The 16,781-nt window shown below is 41.5% G+C and overlaps 1 protein-coding gene across 9 annotated transcripts in view; it reads left to right on the top strand.

The window, feature by feature from the left end:
• The window catches only part of usp32 (ubiquitin specific peptidase 32), a 66,202-nt gene that overhangs the window by 30,908 nt on the left and 18,513 nt on the right, over positions 1 to 16,781 (top strand). For 2 of the 9 annotated variants that reach the window (XM_078929980.1, XM_011482990.4), the window contains 12 exons: positions 1,576 to 1,738; positions 5,887 to 6,018; positions 6,120 to 6,227; positions 6,367 to 6,482; positions 7,236 to 7,298; positions 8,284 to 8,367; positions 8,460 to 8,521; positions 8,814 to 8,916; positions 9,187 to 9,364; positions 11,637 to 11,815; positions 13,402 to 13,542; positions 15,187 to 15,352. In XM_078929980.1, coding sequence (XP_078786106.1) covers positions 1,576 to 1,738; positions 5,887 to 6,018; positions 6,120 to 6,227; positions 6,367 to 6,482; positions 7,236 to 7,298; positions 8,284 to 8,367; positions 8,460 to 8,521; positions 8,814 to 8,916; positions 9,187 to 9,364; positions 11,637 to 11,815; positions 13,402 to 13,542; positions 15,187 to 15,352 — 1,495 coding nt within the window. Of the gene's footprint in view, positions 1 to 1,575; positions 1,739 to 3,787; positions 4,046 to 5,886; positions 6,019 to 6,119; positions 6,228 to 6,366; positions 6,483 to 7,235; positions 7,299 to 8,283; positions 8,368 to 8,459; positions 8,522 to 8,813; positions 8,917 to 9,186; positions 9,365 to 11,636; positions 11,816 to 13,401; positions 13,543 to 15,186; positions 15,353 to 16,781 lie in introns of those variants that run through there. The other 7 variants (XM_078929983.1, XM_011482993.4, XM_078929981.1 and 4 more) reach the window with 4 other exon arrangements.

The raw sequence follows: 16,781 nt of genomic DNA, 5'->3' as shown, positions 1-16,781 counted from the left end.
TTTCTAGTGAGGCCACAAGAACTCTTTCTCTTTAAACTTCTTTTATCTTTCTTTTTTTGTAAATCCCTCTAATAAAGTTTGATGATCATTTTAATAAAATAAATAACACTTTTATGAAATAAAAAAATGACCAAATAACTGTGATTTTCAAAGACAAATAGTCAGGGGAAAATATACTAATACATTAAAAAGATAAACCAATAAATAGTGGATCCTCTCCAGTCATTTTCCCCCTGAGACTTTGAAGCTGCAGCACCTCACGTCTCACAGTTTGCACTATAACTGAGCAGCTGTGTTCTGCACGTCTGTTTCTCATCAGGAATAATGAAAAAAAAGCAAATCTCTGTTTTCTGCTGCAGCTAAGCAGATATCTGCGTTACCTTTTCACCAGTACAGAGTTCCTCATTTATTGCAGGAGTGTAATCCACGGAGTCTGATTACAGACATTTATGGCAGTTAAACTCCTCACTGCCCACTTTTTACACTTTTCTCAGACAGACATGAACGTTTTCACACTTTTCTCTTTTGTTTAAATTCTCAAACCTTCATAGAAATTAGATCCAGGATCTTAGAATGAAGATCTGATCGATCACAGATTTCTGTAGATCTGAAGAGCTTCGCGTTTCTGTACAGGAGACACACAGAGGAGATTGATTGACAAGGTCTCCAACCAATCAGGATACAGAACAGGGTGCGCTGTTTAAAAAATGCAATCGCTCTAAAAGAATGTGCTAAACCGGAAAAGATGAACTGCGACGTAGAAAAGGAAGACCGTCTTCTGTTCTGTTTGACGGAGTTTTTGGAGGGTTTCAGATTGGGACACAGACTGCAGAAGGGGGGAATAAAATGTCACGTCTTGATCGTGTGGCCAGATTAAAAATAAAAAACACGGGTCTCTGATATTGTTCAGTGGGCCGGACCAAACATGGAGGCGGGCCGGATCCAGCCCGCGGGCCGTAGTTTGCCCACCCCTCCCCTACAGCATAGGGGGGTAAAAATGATTGATCTGAATATGTATAAGCAGTTTCGATGTATAAGTATCTGAATATGTGTCTTTGTTACATTTTCTTCATAGCAGTAATTTTTAAAATGACTTTATTTTCCAATAGACTACAGATAAATTGTTTTGTAGTTAAGAGGCAGTTTTAGGTTTCTTCAGTTCTGGTTTTCTGAGAAATAATTTTGAAAAGTATGAATATAAATGTTCCCTAAAAATGCTAAACATGTGAACTGAACTTTGTATTTGGGTCTTCTTCAGTCACGTCTTCTCTTCACTGTTGTCAGTCAATCTGATGGAGTTATCTAGGAAGTGCTTACATTTATCAGTATATGCAGATCTAGAACAGCAGGAAAAGCTATTTTCAAATGGCGACACATTTGTTCTGCTTTGTCCAGAGTAACGTAAGCTGTTACTTTGTCCTCTGGTCAACTAGCCACAGTCTCAGTGTGGTTTGCTGAACTCAAACCTGCGGTGTGAGTTCAGCAAACATCTGCAGTGCCTTTTCTCCCCTCAGTGACTACAGCGGGTGACTTTCCTCCTTGATGGCCACAGACTGACGTGTCCGTCTGTGTCAGCAGGGTGACAAGGTGAACTATGAGCGCTTCAGGAGCTGGCTGCTGCAGAACAAGGAGGCCTTCACTCTGTCCCGATGGCTTCTTTCTGGAGGAGTTTGTGTCACGCTGACAGATGACAGCGACACACCCACCTTCTACCAGACGCTGGCTGGTGTCACACACTGTAAGTGCTGGCTGGGTTGTTGAATGTGCATGCATTTACGCAGACATGGGATCCCGTCATGTTAATCACCTTGTTACAACTGGTTCTTTCTTCCTTCAAAGCCTGATGATGTTAATTCTTTCCTTTTCCTTCTATTGCGCTCTTGTGCACTCATGGACTAAAGGATCGGGCCACTTGACTGGCTTTAACACAAACTCATTCAATGTTTTTGCTCATTTGAAGCACTGCAAAGATATTTCAGTGCTTCTTTCATAGATGGATACATTGGATTTTGGAAAAATGTGCTCATGCTTTTGGGGCTGTTCATGTTTGGCCATGAGGACTCAGTTGGAGTTATGAGGTTGCTCTTTAGAAGTTAGCCGTTTAGCGACGCAGACACGTCCATGCATTGTTGATGCAACATGAATCAAGTTGTGGCAGTCCTCAGTGCAGCTGGTTCAAAGTCAGAATCCGTGCGGAAGCGAAGCATTGCATTAAAGTAAAGTGAAAACCAGAGCAGAGTGGCCACTTGCTGGTTTGGAGATTGCAGTTCCTGCTGTACAGATCGGTGAGGATGTCTGAGGAGGACAGTGTGGTCCTGATGATCTTTTTTATCCTTGTTGAGTTGTGATGCTTTAGCCTTTGAGGTGACTGCAGGTTTGCATGAAGCCTCTTAGTCACTTTTGTCACATCCAAATCCCGCTAAAGGGTGCTCGATTCAGGAATCTACACCACACCAGATGAGCATGTGTTTGTCCCATGATACTATAGGGCCCCTGGTTGTTACCACTTCAGTGATGGGGTCTCTGTAACTTTCAAAACAATGAGCAGACTTGCTTTAGGAGAAGGCGTCAGTCTATAAAAGCACAGAAACAGTGGAATGAGAATGAATCAGTCAGGTGTAATGGTGAGTGACAGGCTCCCCAACAATCACAGGTACGGCAGGGACATATGAGGTTTGGTAAGTCTCTGCACGCCCCAATGAGAATTTGGCTCCTGCAGGGTTGTGGGTGAAAGATGTAAACACCTGACCAAACATAGGAGGCCCAATTGCAAAAAGAGACGTCACAACAGTTATTGGTATCATGTGAAGAGCTCATAGCTACAGAATCATCCATTTATGAGATGGGAAACACTGTAACAGACTGAAGATTCAGAAAACTGCTACGGCAAGACCATGAAAAAGCCATGAATGTGAGTCTGAAGCCAAACACTGCACTAGCATGGCAAAGAAATGCTCCAAACCACATGGAAGCAGATGTTTATGCTTTGGAAGATGCTATGTGTTTAAGATAATGGACAGACTTTTCCCCTTTTTTGTCCTTTACGTGTTCCAACATTCAGGGTTTTAGCCAATCAGTGGCCTGTCCAAACTGAAAGACAATATGATGCATGCTTTTAATCTTCTACAATCATTGTAAGACTTGAGTGGCAGATAAATTGGTTCAAAGAGATTCTCCATTCTAAAGTGGAATGCTTACCTTTGTATTTTTTTAGTGGAACATGGTTTTTCTGAAGAAAATCCGTGTAAGCTTGGATGACTGTGTTCCTGCAACAGTGGTTCACTCATTTCCTAAACGTGTTCATTTGCTTCCCTGTAAATTTCTATCTTCTATTTGAATTTTTCATATTCTATCTTTTCCCTCATTAATGTTGTTACTGCAACTAAGAGCATTTCTGTTCACTGTTGGTGTCTTCTGTCCTTGTCCAGTGTCTAAAGTTGAGTCAGGCTTTCGCTTCACTTTCTTTTCTAGCTGCGTTAAAGATAATCCAAATCCTGGCAGTCGACTTGCTTTTTGTTTGTTTGCTAGGATGTTTAGCACCATTTACAGGCACAAAATCCTCAGCATTTATTGCATTTTACCATATATATATAAATATACCATACATATAATAGTTGCAGTCAAATTAAATATAGGTAAGCTTTCATTTTCCAATTGACGGCAGAAGGCTTGAAAAAGCATGCCTTCTCTAGTGAACCTGGATGCTGCTCTTAATCTGCCTCCTCCCTGCTTATCCTCTTAACTTTGTGTGTTTGCATGTGAGTGTGTGTTGGTGGGAGACAGTGACTGACTGACAGTCCTGGTTCCCGACTGAAGCTGGACTCGTAGCTTAACACGGCGAACTGAATGCTAATTTGGACATGCGTGGACGCAGGAGCAAACCTGGAGATGACGGCCTTCTGTGCAGGATGACATTGTTTTCAGGGGTGGTTGTTGTGGGGAGAGTAACATGCTACATGAAGGTTGTGGCAGCACCTCTCTAAGGATGTTCCCTGGATAATGGTATGGTATCTATGCTGCCACTCAGAGAGAGTCGCACCTCTAGGTAGGTATCAGACTTGTCTGGATTGGTTTTGCCACCAATGTTGACTTGGGCCTTAAAATCAAACAAACTACAACCACAGGGATACAGTTTTTAACCTTTAATTTATGTGATGAGTGGCTATAAAGGAACCTGTCAAGTTTCGAGTGCAAGCTTTTACAGATTTGTTTTTGTCCTTTAAACGATCTATTTAGCAGGTATCGTCTTTAGACTTGGCTTTGATGTTTTCGTGGTTTTGAGACCTGTCCTGAGGTGTCATTACAACATTGAAACATGTGTTGAAGGCTCAAAGTGCAGCAGTCAAACATGAATCAAATATATTTTAAAAGACGAAAGAAGAGCTAAACTAACTACCGGTATAGTCTTTCTAGTTGTTTCTACAGACAGTCATGCTCTCCCACCTGTTGGACATTCCTGTGCAAACATTTAGGTTTTTCTGTTGCAATTCCAGATGTTGGACATGAACAGATTTGGAGTTCCAGGACCCTCATGAAATGATTGACATGTCAGCAAAGACTAGCGAAGCGCAGCAGCTACATGTTTGAATGATAAAGTGGCTTTTAGGGAAAAGGCTCTATTAGTGGGTTGACGAGACTAAAAAGCTCAATAATCGTAGTTCCTTTATTTTGTAATCACCTTATATTGTCAAAGTGCTTCAGCAGGATCTAAATGTGAACTCTAGATCTTGAAGGAAATCCCAGTAACAAAGTTCTATGCAGTTGGTCAGCCTGACCCCTCTAACATTGGAGCCTGTAATAAAGGAAGTGGCAGCCTCACTCAGGCTCAAATTTACCAGTAGCCACTGTTTTTTACACACATTTGTCAGATTAAACTTTCAGGAGGTTGTTGTGATGGGTCTGTGTGGGAAGCCACGGTCCAGCAGCTGCCAGGAACCGATGATCATTTGATTGCATGTCTGTGTTTTGACGCTTGTCATGTGTATTGGATCCATACCAGTGGCAAGCTGACTAACTCCAGAATCCAATTACCTTAAGCTGTGGATTACCTTTTTGAAAGGGGAGACTGGCTCGTTGACCTGGCAGAGCATGGTGTAGGTTGCTATATTTGTCTGATCTCTATCACTTCATCACAAGTCGAGACAAAAGTCAAGCCCTGCAATGGCTGTTTTGTAAAGTTTACCGCTCTAACCCCATCATGTTGACCCCGTTTTTCACCACACACTTCTCCTTGAGCTAAGAATGCGTAGCTCTTTGTCCCTGCCAACCCACTGGTTTGGAAACCCAGTCGTACAGCGACATCACTGCAGATGGAAATGGCTGTTTTCTGTTGGTTGAATGAGGAAGGTGCCATGTTTGTAGAAGGGAAGAAGATTTGTTCTTCCCTAAAATGACTTCCAGTCAACATAAACGTCTGCTGAATCCTGGTCGGATCCCAATGTGAACCCCATGCAGCGTTTTCTAAACATCAGTCTGTCACTGTCTGAGAGGTTTACATGATGAACAAGACAATGCTTCATGAAAGGATGTGCTAAGAAGTCGCTGCAGGAATTCCACACATCAGAATTACAGTAACAAATGCCCAATCCTTTCTTTTTTGCCAGCTGTTATTTCAGTTATTGAATGGTTTTCTGTCCACTCCGCTGTGTCTCTTCAATGTTCTTACCACAGTTCTCACTTACATGTTAGCATGTTGAATAAAACCGTCTCAGTTCATTGAAACCCATTAGAATTTGTCCAAATGTTGACATTTCTTACCAGGTTTTTGTTTGATGCCATCAGCAAAACATTGTCTTCTTTAATAGTCAAAGGTGAAACTGAGGAGGGGTTTGAAAGATAAAACAGCATGTCAGGGTCTCTGACTCCTCCTCTCTTGTGCTCCTTCAGTGGAGGAGTCTGACATTATAGATTTGGAGAAGCGTTACTGGCTGCTGAAAGCTCAGTCAAGAACCGGCCGCTTTGACTTGGAAACCTTTGTCCCGCTGGTCTCTCCTCCAATCCACGCCTCACTGAGCGAAGGTAACACCGGCTTTAGTCACGTTTCTGGATCTGCAATCTTCTCTTGCTTTTATCCTAGTTGTTCTGTGCTTACCCTACGTGTGCATTATCTTTTTTTGCAGGCTTGTTTCATGCCTTTGATGAGAATCGGGACAATCACATCGACTTTAAAGAGATCTCCTGTGGACTCTCTGCCTGCTGTCGGGGCCCCATCGCTGAAAGACAGAAGTGTAAGATGAAATGAACGGATGCAGATGAATAAACCCTAGAAGCTTCACATGATCTAACTTGTGCTTCAAAACAGCATTTTCCTTAAATCCATGCTTTAAAAGTTAAAATACTACTGACAGTTCCTTTTTTTCCTGCCAGTCTGCTTTAAAGTGTTTGATGTGGACCGAGATGGGGTTCTGTCTCGAGATGAACTGCATGAAATGGTGGTGGCCCTGCTGGAGGTGTGGAAGGACAATCGCACGGACACTCTCCCTGTGAGTAAACCTCTTGACTGCACCATGGTCAGTTCAGAAAACCCAAGCCTTGGCTGTCACAGTGTCAGCAAAACACGCCGGGCAGTCCAGGAGGGTATCGGTGGCGAGTCTTTCTGACTAAGTTACATTTGAGATCAATTTCCAACGTTCTGAATGTATGCTGGGGGGCACAGATGGTATAAATAACTTAACAGTATTGTTTTTTAGGAATGCTTATAACATACATTGAGCTTCAAAAGAGCCAGGTGTTGGAAACAGTCAAAGTGTTCTAAATCAAACTCATTTTCAGTCCGCCCTGCAGCATTTTTGTTATTTGTCTTTTATTGTTTAGTTATTCTATTGAATGATTAAAGAGGCTCCACGCTTGAACTGAACATGTTACTCTGCCCAACGGTCTGGATCCCTCTTCTCAAAAACCCTGATAACTTTTAACAACTTGTTAGAGAAAGATTCCAAACATAAGCTGTTAAGATCCTCTAACGTCCAGATCTGTGGACTGGTCTATAAAACACACACAAAGCAGCTTTTACAGTTTGACCAAAAAGCCCCAGACCTTGTTTTAATTATCTGATTCCAACATTATGTTGATAAACTTTGAATGAATGTGTCATGAAAAGTATCTCATTGTACAACTTGATTCATTGTTTTATAATTTAGGATTCTTAACTCCAAAGATCACAAACTGCTCATATCACATTTTCACTATCAGCCTTTACAAAGTCTGCTTTTTGGTGATTCGTTCCATGTTTTCAGGAGCTGAACAGCAGCGTGTCAGACATAGTTGAGGAGATCCTCAAGATGCACAACACCACCGAGGTGAGAAGTGACCGCTCTTCCAGCTCTGTTACAGCAAACCAAAGAAAAAGAAGCATATTTTGGTCTTGAACTGGCTAAGATGTGACCTATACTTGCTATTACTTCTAGTGTTTTCCTTTCTTGGTGATGTGATGGTTGTTTTATGTACATACTAGGCTTCAGTCTGCTTCCAGCTTATCTTAAAAGTGGGAGTGGAAATTAGGACTGATGATTGAGGCAACTGTACACCCACCTTTTATCTGTGCCTTTTTTGTGTATCTGAGCTCAGGTGTAGTCTGCACACAGGCAGGCTGCTGCTGCCACCTGAGAGAGGCTCTGCTGTTCCTGTACAGTTTCAGTCTCTTCACTCTGTTTGATACAATTTGGCATAAAGCAAGATAGCATTACTGCTACAAAGCTGGTTCTCCTTTTAGCACTATTTTTATTACAAATATTAGTTAAAATACATTTTAGCCTTGTAATATTAGTTAACATATAACACAAATGGTCTGCCATGTCTTTGACTGGGAGGTGCAGACAGAAGGACTTTGTTAAAATGTCATGCGTCCTGGATGAGCCCTCCCACCTCCTGCTAAGCTTAGAAGAAGTGCTATCATGTCCCTCCTGAGACACTTGAATGCCATATTTTGCACAGAGCAGTGTGCCTTATTTGTTTTTGTCCACATGATGAAGCAAAAGGTTGTTTTAAAGAAGCCGGCGCAGTGATACAGAACATTTAAGCTATGTGACCTGAACTTCATGATATAAAACATGTTAGTATTCTGATGTCTGGATGAGGTTATTGTTGTTATTGTTGTTTTTACAGATGTTGCCACTATGACATAAAAATATCCCCCTTGTGGAATAAAGTTTATCTTGTCATGTAATGTACAATATTGCAAAATCGTTTTCTAATCCCTTTAGAAATGAATCGTTTTCCCACTTGAGTTATGAGTGTTGAGGCAGTGCATTGTGCTGATCTTTGTGTTGTTGGAACCCTCATCAGCTGGATCACCTGACCCTGGAGGACTACCAGATCTGGAGCGTGAAGAGCGCCTTGGCCAATGAGTTCTTGAACCTGCTCTTCCAGGTTTGTGTACTGACATCTAAAGCTGCAGCAGTCTCCAGCGCTGCCCGCTTATCCCCCCCTTTCATTGACCTTGTGTTTTTGGCCTGCTGCAGGTCTGCCATATAGTTTTGGGGCTCAGGCCTGCTACCCCAGAGGAGGAGGGGCAAATCATCAGGTACTTATTTTCTCCCTAATACAGTTCTAGCTGAGTTGTGTTAGATTTTATTGAGGTTTAGGATACAATCAGTCAATGACTTCTAAAGGAATGTACAAACCTTAAAAAACATAGACATAAATCTTGGCTTTCTCTGGAACTACCGTAAAATGTTGAGCCGTAAAGCGTCTTGATTTGTCATATTTGCTGCTCCATATCAGGTGGTGTTACTGTGTCCCTGTGGTTGAGTTTAAATAAAACAATGAAGCGTGTGCATCCTCTTTAAAAAGGAACTGCTCTGGTTTTTTCACAGGGGTTGGTTAGAGAGGGAGAGCAGACATGGACTGCAGCAGGGCCAGAACTGGTTCCTCATCTCCACCTTTTGGTGGCAGACATGGAAGGACTACGCCAAATATGTAAGTTCACCTGGGAGCAGCAGGTTCCTGGCTCTGGGCTCCATGTCCACAGTTTCCTATTCACATTTTTGCCTACTTTACCAAAGATAATGTCAACACGCCTCCATGGGATAGAAATGTGTCCAGACTTGAATAAGCCATTTAATTCATTTAATTGAAAATATTTGGTTTCCTTGATTCCTCTGAGGTTTACAAGTCGCAAAGACAAATTGATCTTTGTGCTGACTTCAGATGGTGACAGGCAGCTGCTGTTTGTGTCTTCCATTTCAGGAGCAGAAAGGCATTGTGGTGGAGCAGCCGTCCATCCTGAGCTCTTTCAGAAGCCCTATGGCCACAGCCACTGTGCAGCCTGAGAGACCAGGAGGACTGGGATCCTTTAACCCTGTCAGCCCCTGTGAGGAGAGGTCTCCAGATGCCGTTTCCAGCGCTTCTGAGGCCACAGAGTCCGGTACGTCATCCCATCCCTTCAGCAGATAGAACACATCAGTCTGTGTGGACTGAAGGGTTGTCCATCATTTTTATTCCAAGAATACAAACCATGCACCACAGCAGTGTTTTTCAACCTTTTTTCAGCCATGGCACACTTTATCCTTGACAAAGTCCAGCGGCACACCAGCATCCAAAAATTATAAGAAGGAGAAATTCCATAGTGCAATCTCACATGCATTTTTGTAGTAATTGTGGCAGAAAAAGCTGGAAGTTGCAGCTGTTTTTTCTAAAAGTTGTAATAAAAGTTAAGTCAGTTTTCAGTAATAATTTTCAACTAAATTATTTGTAATTTTACCCTGGTAGTTGTTTTTTCTGCCAGTTTATTAACATGCAATTTTAGGTAAACTCACAAAAAACAAATATCTTATTTCTAAACAGTGATTTATTTTTCAAATATTTTTTTAGATGTTGGTGCAGATGTTGAAGTTTTATTAGTTTTTCTTTTGTCTTAATCAAAGATAAAGTCTTTAAAAACTTTAACAAAAATGTTTTATTTCTTTTTAGATGATTAAATTGTTTCAATTTAGTTTAGTTGTGTCTGTTGGCCACTTCACCTTAATCCTGTTTCTTAAATGTTGTTGCTATTACTTCTTAAGTTTAACGTATAAAATAATCCAGGCGTTATTAGAAAAGTGTTTCAGGTAGAAAGATGACATGGACCAAACTCTGGGATGTTTGGCTGTTAATAAACACAAACCTAGAAGGAGAACTAAACTGTTGACCTCTGATTTCATCAAGAAGATTGAAAAACTGTTTGATGTGTTAAGTGTGGTTTCAAAACGTTTAGCAGGGAAGACTCAATGAAGCGTAGAGATGCTGTCACTTTAACACAATGCATCATGGGAGAAGTAGTGCAGAAATTTACGGCGTTGCCAGACAGACTCACGTCTCTGAGCTTTATTATTTTAATCACTTCTTCCACGGTCTGACACCGGATTCTGGAGAAAGCTACACCGCTAAAGACGAGCTCAAATTTGCCAGAATCTTCAGTTTGGTTCTCAGCTAGATGTTTTTCTGACTGTATTTTGTCAAAAGCCAACAACATTTTTTGAATACAGGGGAAAATTTGAGGTTTTTAGGGGAACCTGAAGACTTTCTTCAAATTAATGTATATGTAAGGATTGTTTCAGTTCCAGAGGAATGCGCATAGAGAAACCTTTAACTATATTGCTATAGCTAGACATATTCTGTGTGTCTCTGTGGACATCTTGGAACTAGCATACACTACAAAAAGGGTTTGTAGATTCTGTCTGTACTATAGTGAAAATGATAATGAATGACTCTCTAGAAAAGGTGGTTAAAAATGTATTTTTAATGTATTAGGAGTAATTTTTACTCTACTGTTGGGAAATAGTTTTAAATGGCCTATATCATGCTTTTCTTTAGTCTTACAGAGTAAACTATATCCATGTACAGATAACAGATTACCTTTTGCCCGCTAAAGAGCGAGTTCTTTTATGAAATAGGAGTTATTTTCGTAGTTCATTTTCCTACCCGGAAGCAAGTCGACTCGATCTCTGAGGCTCCGCCTTTCCCTCCTCGTGGGTGCCGCCCATGTCATGACGCCATCCACAGCCAGCCTCGGCAGCGTGTCTGCGTTTCACCCACGATAACAAACAACATCTAAACTTTTGCCAAGATGAATGTGCACATTGTGCATATTAAATGAAGGCGTTTTTGCCAAACACCGCTAGCTCCAAGGAGAGAGTGAGTGTGTGTGTTAGCCTAGGGGCGGGGCTGGCTGCTCAGACTCTTCCTGGAAGGGGCTGTTCTTCACTTTGTGTCATCACAATCACAATACCGCTTTGGGATTGTTTTTTGGGGGAATTTATCATGATAATTCGCTTAAAAGTTTAAAAAGTTGCTTTTGCACATTATAGGCCCTTTAAATTACTTTTGCAAAGAAAAAAAGAATATTTTCCAGGTTGCATTTAACTGCTTCAGACACGTGTAAACAAAAAGACCTGCCTTCTGGACAGCTCTGACTGTTCAGGTGTTTTGTGTTTGTGTGTGCACATGGTATTTAGTTTAGAAAGCTAGCTACCTCGTGGACACAATTTCAAAGTGATTATTCGAAAAACATGATTCTCTTTCAATTGTTTCAGTAATGCTGTTTTATGTTCATGTTTAAACTCTGGCTTTGAATTGAAAGCTGCACCACAAACCCATTTTAGGACTTTTGGCAGCCTGTTTTCAGAGGATGCTAACCGCTGTACTCCTTGTCCCCGCAGCTCTGAGCCCACAGGTAGCTCCCACTGCAACAGAGAGCTGCTTTGCTCGTCAGCAGAACATGTCGGACAACAACAATCAGTGTTTTTCTGGAGCCAACGGCCACATCCCCTCACAGCTGGCAGCACAAAGGCCTGGAGCCATCGACAACCAGCCGCTGGTCACCACCGAGCCCATGAAGGCAAGTCTAGCACTGATGAGGGAGTGTGATTGGTGCCCCGCATGAGCAGTAAAGGTGGCGTGGCAGCTATGAACAACAGTGTATCCTTCTGTTGATGTTCATTGGCTACCAGCTCTTTTGCAACGTTAAAACAAGTAGGGGTGACAACGTCTCAGGTCCTTCACATGCAAAACAGAAATAGTTCAATGTAGCATAAAGAATTAAGTTGGCTGGTTTTGTCTAAAATAAGGAATGTAAAGAAAGTTCTCAGATGTTCTTTCCATCTGGTGAAGAGGGTAGTTGTATTTGGGCAGCGTCCTCCAGAGTCGTGCTCTAAACAAACAGAAAAACGCAGATTCATCCAGAAAGGTGCAAAATAACACTGCACAACCTCCACTGCACACTATCCTGTTCAAACCAAGCAGTAATTTCACTGAGAGGCGTCTTAAAGCTCCCTACATAATGATAGAAGACGATGTTTTCAGTGAGGTGTATGTTCTTTAGGGTTGTTGTGGAGAGTCTAAGCCCATCTGCAGTCATCTGTTCGGGCAGCAGCATCTGAATGAGTGACCTTTTGGAACTGAACAAGCTGAGGAAGAAGGCCGTCTCTGTTCTGGGTTCTGCTCTGGAGCCTTTGGAGATGATCCTTTATCCCTTGTGCTATCCTAGGCACTTTACCATTGGGAGATTGGGAGCTGGGTCATCTAGACCCACTAGACAGTGCTCTGAACCTTTTTTCTTCAATGATTTGTGATCTTCACTGGTGTCCATGGATTACATGAAATCTTTCCACCTTTATCCACCTTTTTCATGGTAGGGAGAACACGTCAATGTAAGGTGGGGGGGTCATCTAAGATAGCACAAGGGTTAAAGGAGGAGGCCTTGTAAGACGGAAACTTTTGTGGAAAACCTTAAGCATTATTTCTACAGCAGAGGTAGACAGTGGCTTCTTCAGATCTGCTGAAACACTGAGGACCACAGAAGATGCTTCCCGTCCACAGGACCAACTACACCAATGTGCTGGGAATAAATCTATTTTTCATTTCCCCTCCAAGGTCAATAAAATATTTTTGAAAGACATTTCAATTTAAATGGGCCATTCCTGCTGCAGAAACCACTTTGTCTTTCTACTAATCTTCTTTCATGTAACCCATTTCACGCTTTTATTATATTTATATCATCTGATTTTAAAAATCCTTAACTTTCAGGAAGAAAAATTTAGAATTGACCTTTTGTTAAAACAAGATTTTAAACTTTAAAAGCTGACAATAGAATTTTTAAAGAGGAACTAATAGAAATGTTTTAGCTAAACATTAAGGTAGTTTACCGGTAAACAGTTTTGGCTCTTTTGGTGGTTGATGCTCAATAATAGAAATTCATACAGCAGGACGTTTAGGAGAGAATCCTACATTTATATCTCCTTTTCAGGCTCCGCGGGACCAGATGGTGCTTCAGCTTTGTTCATTCTTATCCCAGCCATTCTTTGTAATAATATTAGCCCTCCTAGCTTGTGATACTGTGTCTGACTATTATGTGTAATTGAAGGCGACAGAAGAGTTTCTCGTGTGTGCCTCTGTCAATGCCGATGTTTTGTGCTTGCCCCACAGGCCCCTACATTAACCATGGAGGGGGGCAGGCTGAAACGATGCCTGCAATTACTGCCTGGTAGAGACTTTGAGACGGTGCCAGAGCCAGTGTGGCGGGCACTGTACCACTGGTACGGCGCCAACATCAGCCTACCCCGACCAGTGAGTGAACAGAGCACTGCAGTGCAACACATCATTCACCTTTACACCTTCTAAGGAGCTCATTTGACTGTTTGACCACAATGAAGACCATCTAAATGTGAAAAGTCCTGTGCATATAGCTCTGAAAGAGAATTTCTAAGGAGACATTAAGGTTAGGTGTGTTTAAACGCTTAGCAGATACAGAGGATCAGCTGCTGAAAGAAGTGTGTAAAACTGGAAAAGCATGATGTGTGTATTTGGTGTTCTCATGCAGTGTGCATGATTGATCATCAGGTGTTAGGGCTTTTGTTTTAATACCACAAAAGTCGTTGTTTTAGTTCAAACCGACATGTATGCAGATATAAATCGCACAAAGAACATACCATATTTTCCGGACTATAAGCCGCTACTTTTGTCACCAACTTTCGACCCTGCGGTTTGTTCAATGATGCAGGTAATTTATGCTTTTATTTAACGTGTTTAACAGCCGCCAGGTACGCTCTGGCAGCCTCAGAGTGGAGACTGCCTGCAAAATTCTATGTCCAGTAGGGCTGCACGATATGAGGAAAACTTGCGATATGCGATATTGGTGATTAATATTGCGATAGCGATATAATTTGCGGTATATAAACAAATAGCAAAACAACCAAAAACATAATTTCACTGCAACAGTTTAAAAATTATACTCCAAATGACCCTTGTCGACGTAGGAGGCAAACGTCAAACATAAAAGGGCTCATCTGATTGATCAACAACGTAAACGGGTCCTTCCGATTGGTTAAATGCATAAAGGGATTTATTCCATTTGTTCAATATTTCAAGCTGCCATGAGTTTGTTTTAGCACATTTAAGGTAACCATTTATTGCGATTTTTGACATCTTTTGCGGTATGCATATTGCACAGCTTGATGTTGCGATAACGATAAATTTGCGGTATATTGTGCAGGCCTAATGTCCAGCAACAAGCTAATTGCTTTACCTCACTCAGGCAGCCAAACAGCATGGACCTGACATCAGCTCTTAGACACTTCAGTCATGGTGCAATAAAAGAAACACCTATGCTAGGTGTTTCAGCACATATACATCCTCAATCTACAACACAGTGTGGCGAACCGGGGGTTAGCCCCGCCTTAAACCCCTAAGACTCATGGGAAGTGGGAAATCTGAGTGTGAATTTCCACACCATAACTGAGGGAGCTGTGAGCTGAAGTCAGGTCCATGCTGTTTGGCAGATGTGGCTGTGTTGAAATAAACAGGCTAAACTACTGGTTACTCCTCCCTCTCTTAGACTACTGTGGTCTCAGTGACGTGTCACTTAAATGCCACAACATGGGGCTTGTATAAAAGTGCGGCTTATGTATGTCAAAAGTAGTAAATCCTCATTGAATTGGGAGGGTGTGGCGCGCAATCAGGTGTGCTCTATAACCTGGCAATTACAGTAGTTGTCAGGAAAAGCCTGTAAAGTTACTAAATAAGAAGATTTCATTAGAATGTTACTAATAGGATTTGAGATTAGTATGCACGACTTGCAGAATATTCCAAATAAAAGGTCAAAGTGCAACGTTTTCATTTAAGTGTTGGAATATCACCTAGTTCGCTTTTATTGTCTCCAGTATGAGTCTTATTAGACATGTCCGGCTGCAACCTTCCACTTCTTTCCTGTAGGTAATTCTGGAGACTAAGACTGGCCTAGCAGAGCTGGAGCTCTATCCGCGCTACCTCCTCTTCCTCCGCCAGCAGCCAGCCACACGCAGCCCCCAGTCCAACATTTGGGTCAATATGGGTATGACCAGCCTGAGAATGTTCCCACCGTATTTACCCCCACCAAGAGGTAACGTAAGCATGCAGCAAGACCAGAGCAAGCCGTCAAGCAATGCATATCTGAACAACCCCGCATCCCAAGCTTCAACGCTGAATGTACTGATCCAGTCCAGGAGGCCCTCTGTGGGGGCGTTAGGGGGGATTGAACCTATGGCTTTAAGATGCAAAACTAATGAATCATACTGATCATGTTTTTGTTTCCGCCATCTGCATAGCTTGATGCACAGAGATGGTGTCCCAACATGTGGAAGAGTCTGGAGATAAGGAGCTGCTGCTAAACTCCATCATGTTATGAACATTTGAACTGCTAGCCCACTCTACTACCCGCCCGAATTCTTGATGAATTACGTTCACATTTGCACACACGACAGATAGTTTGAAGTCTCTCATCACAGAGAAACTCGCATATTGTTTAAGGATACAGGTTTTCAGTGGGAATTTCAGAGAAACTGTCTCTACGAGCAAGAAAAATATCCTTTCAGTATGGATGTAAATCCCCCCTCAACTTTCATAGCTGCTTAAGTTTCCCACAAGACCTTCTTCATCTTTGTAATGCTCATATTTTTTCAGTGACTGTCTGTCATGTAGACGGTAGCAAACACTGCGCTTCAATGAGGATTCAGCCTTCCATCAGTCCAGAGATCCCAGACCCAGTTGCTCTGATCAGCTTTCTGCCCTGTAGATCTGACCTTATTCAGATCTACATCAGAGGTTTGTCCTCAGCGAGCAGAGATCTGAATAATGTCCGAATCGACAGCATGAACAAATGTTAGGGATACTGCTCTTTGTGACGCAAAGAACTCAAGCTGTGTTGATGGACAAACAAGAGTTTTATTTTTAAATTCACTCTTAATTAAGTGAATAAATATCAGGACTCATTGTTATTTTTATTTGATTTGATTCATTATGAGAACTGAATCAACTGAAGTGATTGACAGATTGTTTTGACCAATCAAGCTTGCACTGATTGACCTAAAATCCAGTTTCTTGCTGCTTTCTTACAACTAATCCTCAATCATTGGATTTTGGTTGTTGGTGTAAAATGTGTTTTGTTTTGGTGAACTTGTGTATCTGGTTTTAAACCGTTATATTACTAGAAAATCAACAGTCCAATGGATAGAATAGAATGAATTGATATGATTTCTTTCAGCTGCTTTTTTCTGAAATTACACATCAGAAATAAATATATTTAAAACAATATTTTTGGGTATTTGAGAAGAAGAAAAATCAATAAATAGGACTAAATGGGAAAATCAGAAATAATTTATTTTTGCGGCAGCTCTTTAAGTTATTACTTTTAGAATATCAGCTAAGAAGTCACAGCCTTTTCATGAAACATTTCTGTTCTGCTTCCAACAGTAATTATTAATACAAGCTAAAATGTTTCTTGAAAAAAGCCTCAACCCTCTGATGAGAGATCAGTCTGAAAAGACGTCCTC

The sequence above is a fragment of the Oryzias latipes genome, chromosome 13, assembly GCF_053564925.1.
Source record: "Oryzias latipes strain Hd-rR chromosome 13, Olatipes_Hd-rR_3.1".
Classification (NCBI taxonomy): Eukaryota; Metazoa; Chordata; class Actinopteri; order Beloniformes; family Adrianichthyidae; genus Oryzias; species Oryzias latipes.
The sequence above is the reverse complement of the archived record's forward strand: the minus strand, read 5'-3'. Positions and strand labels throughout refer to the sequence as shown.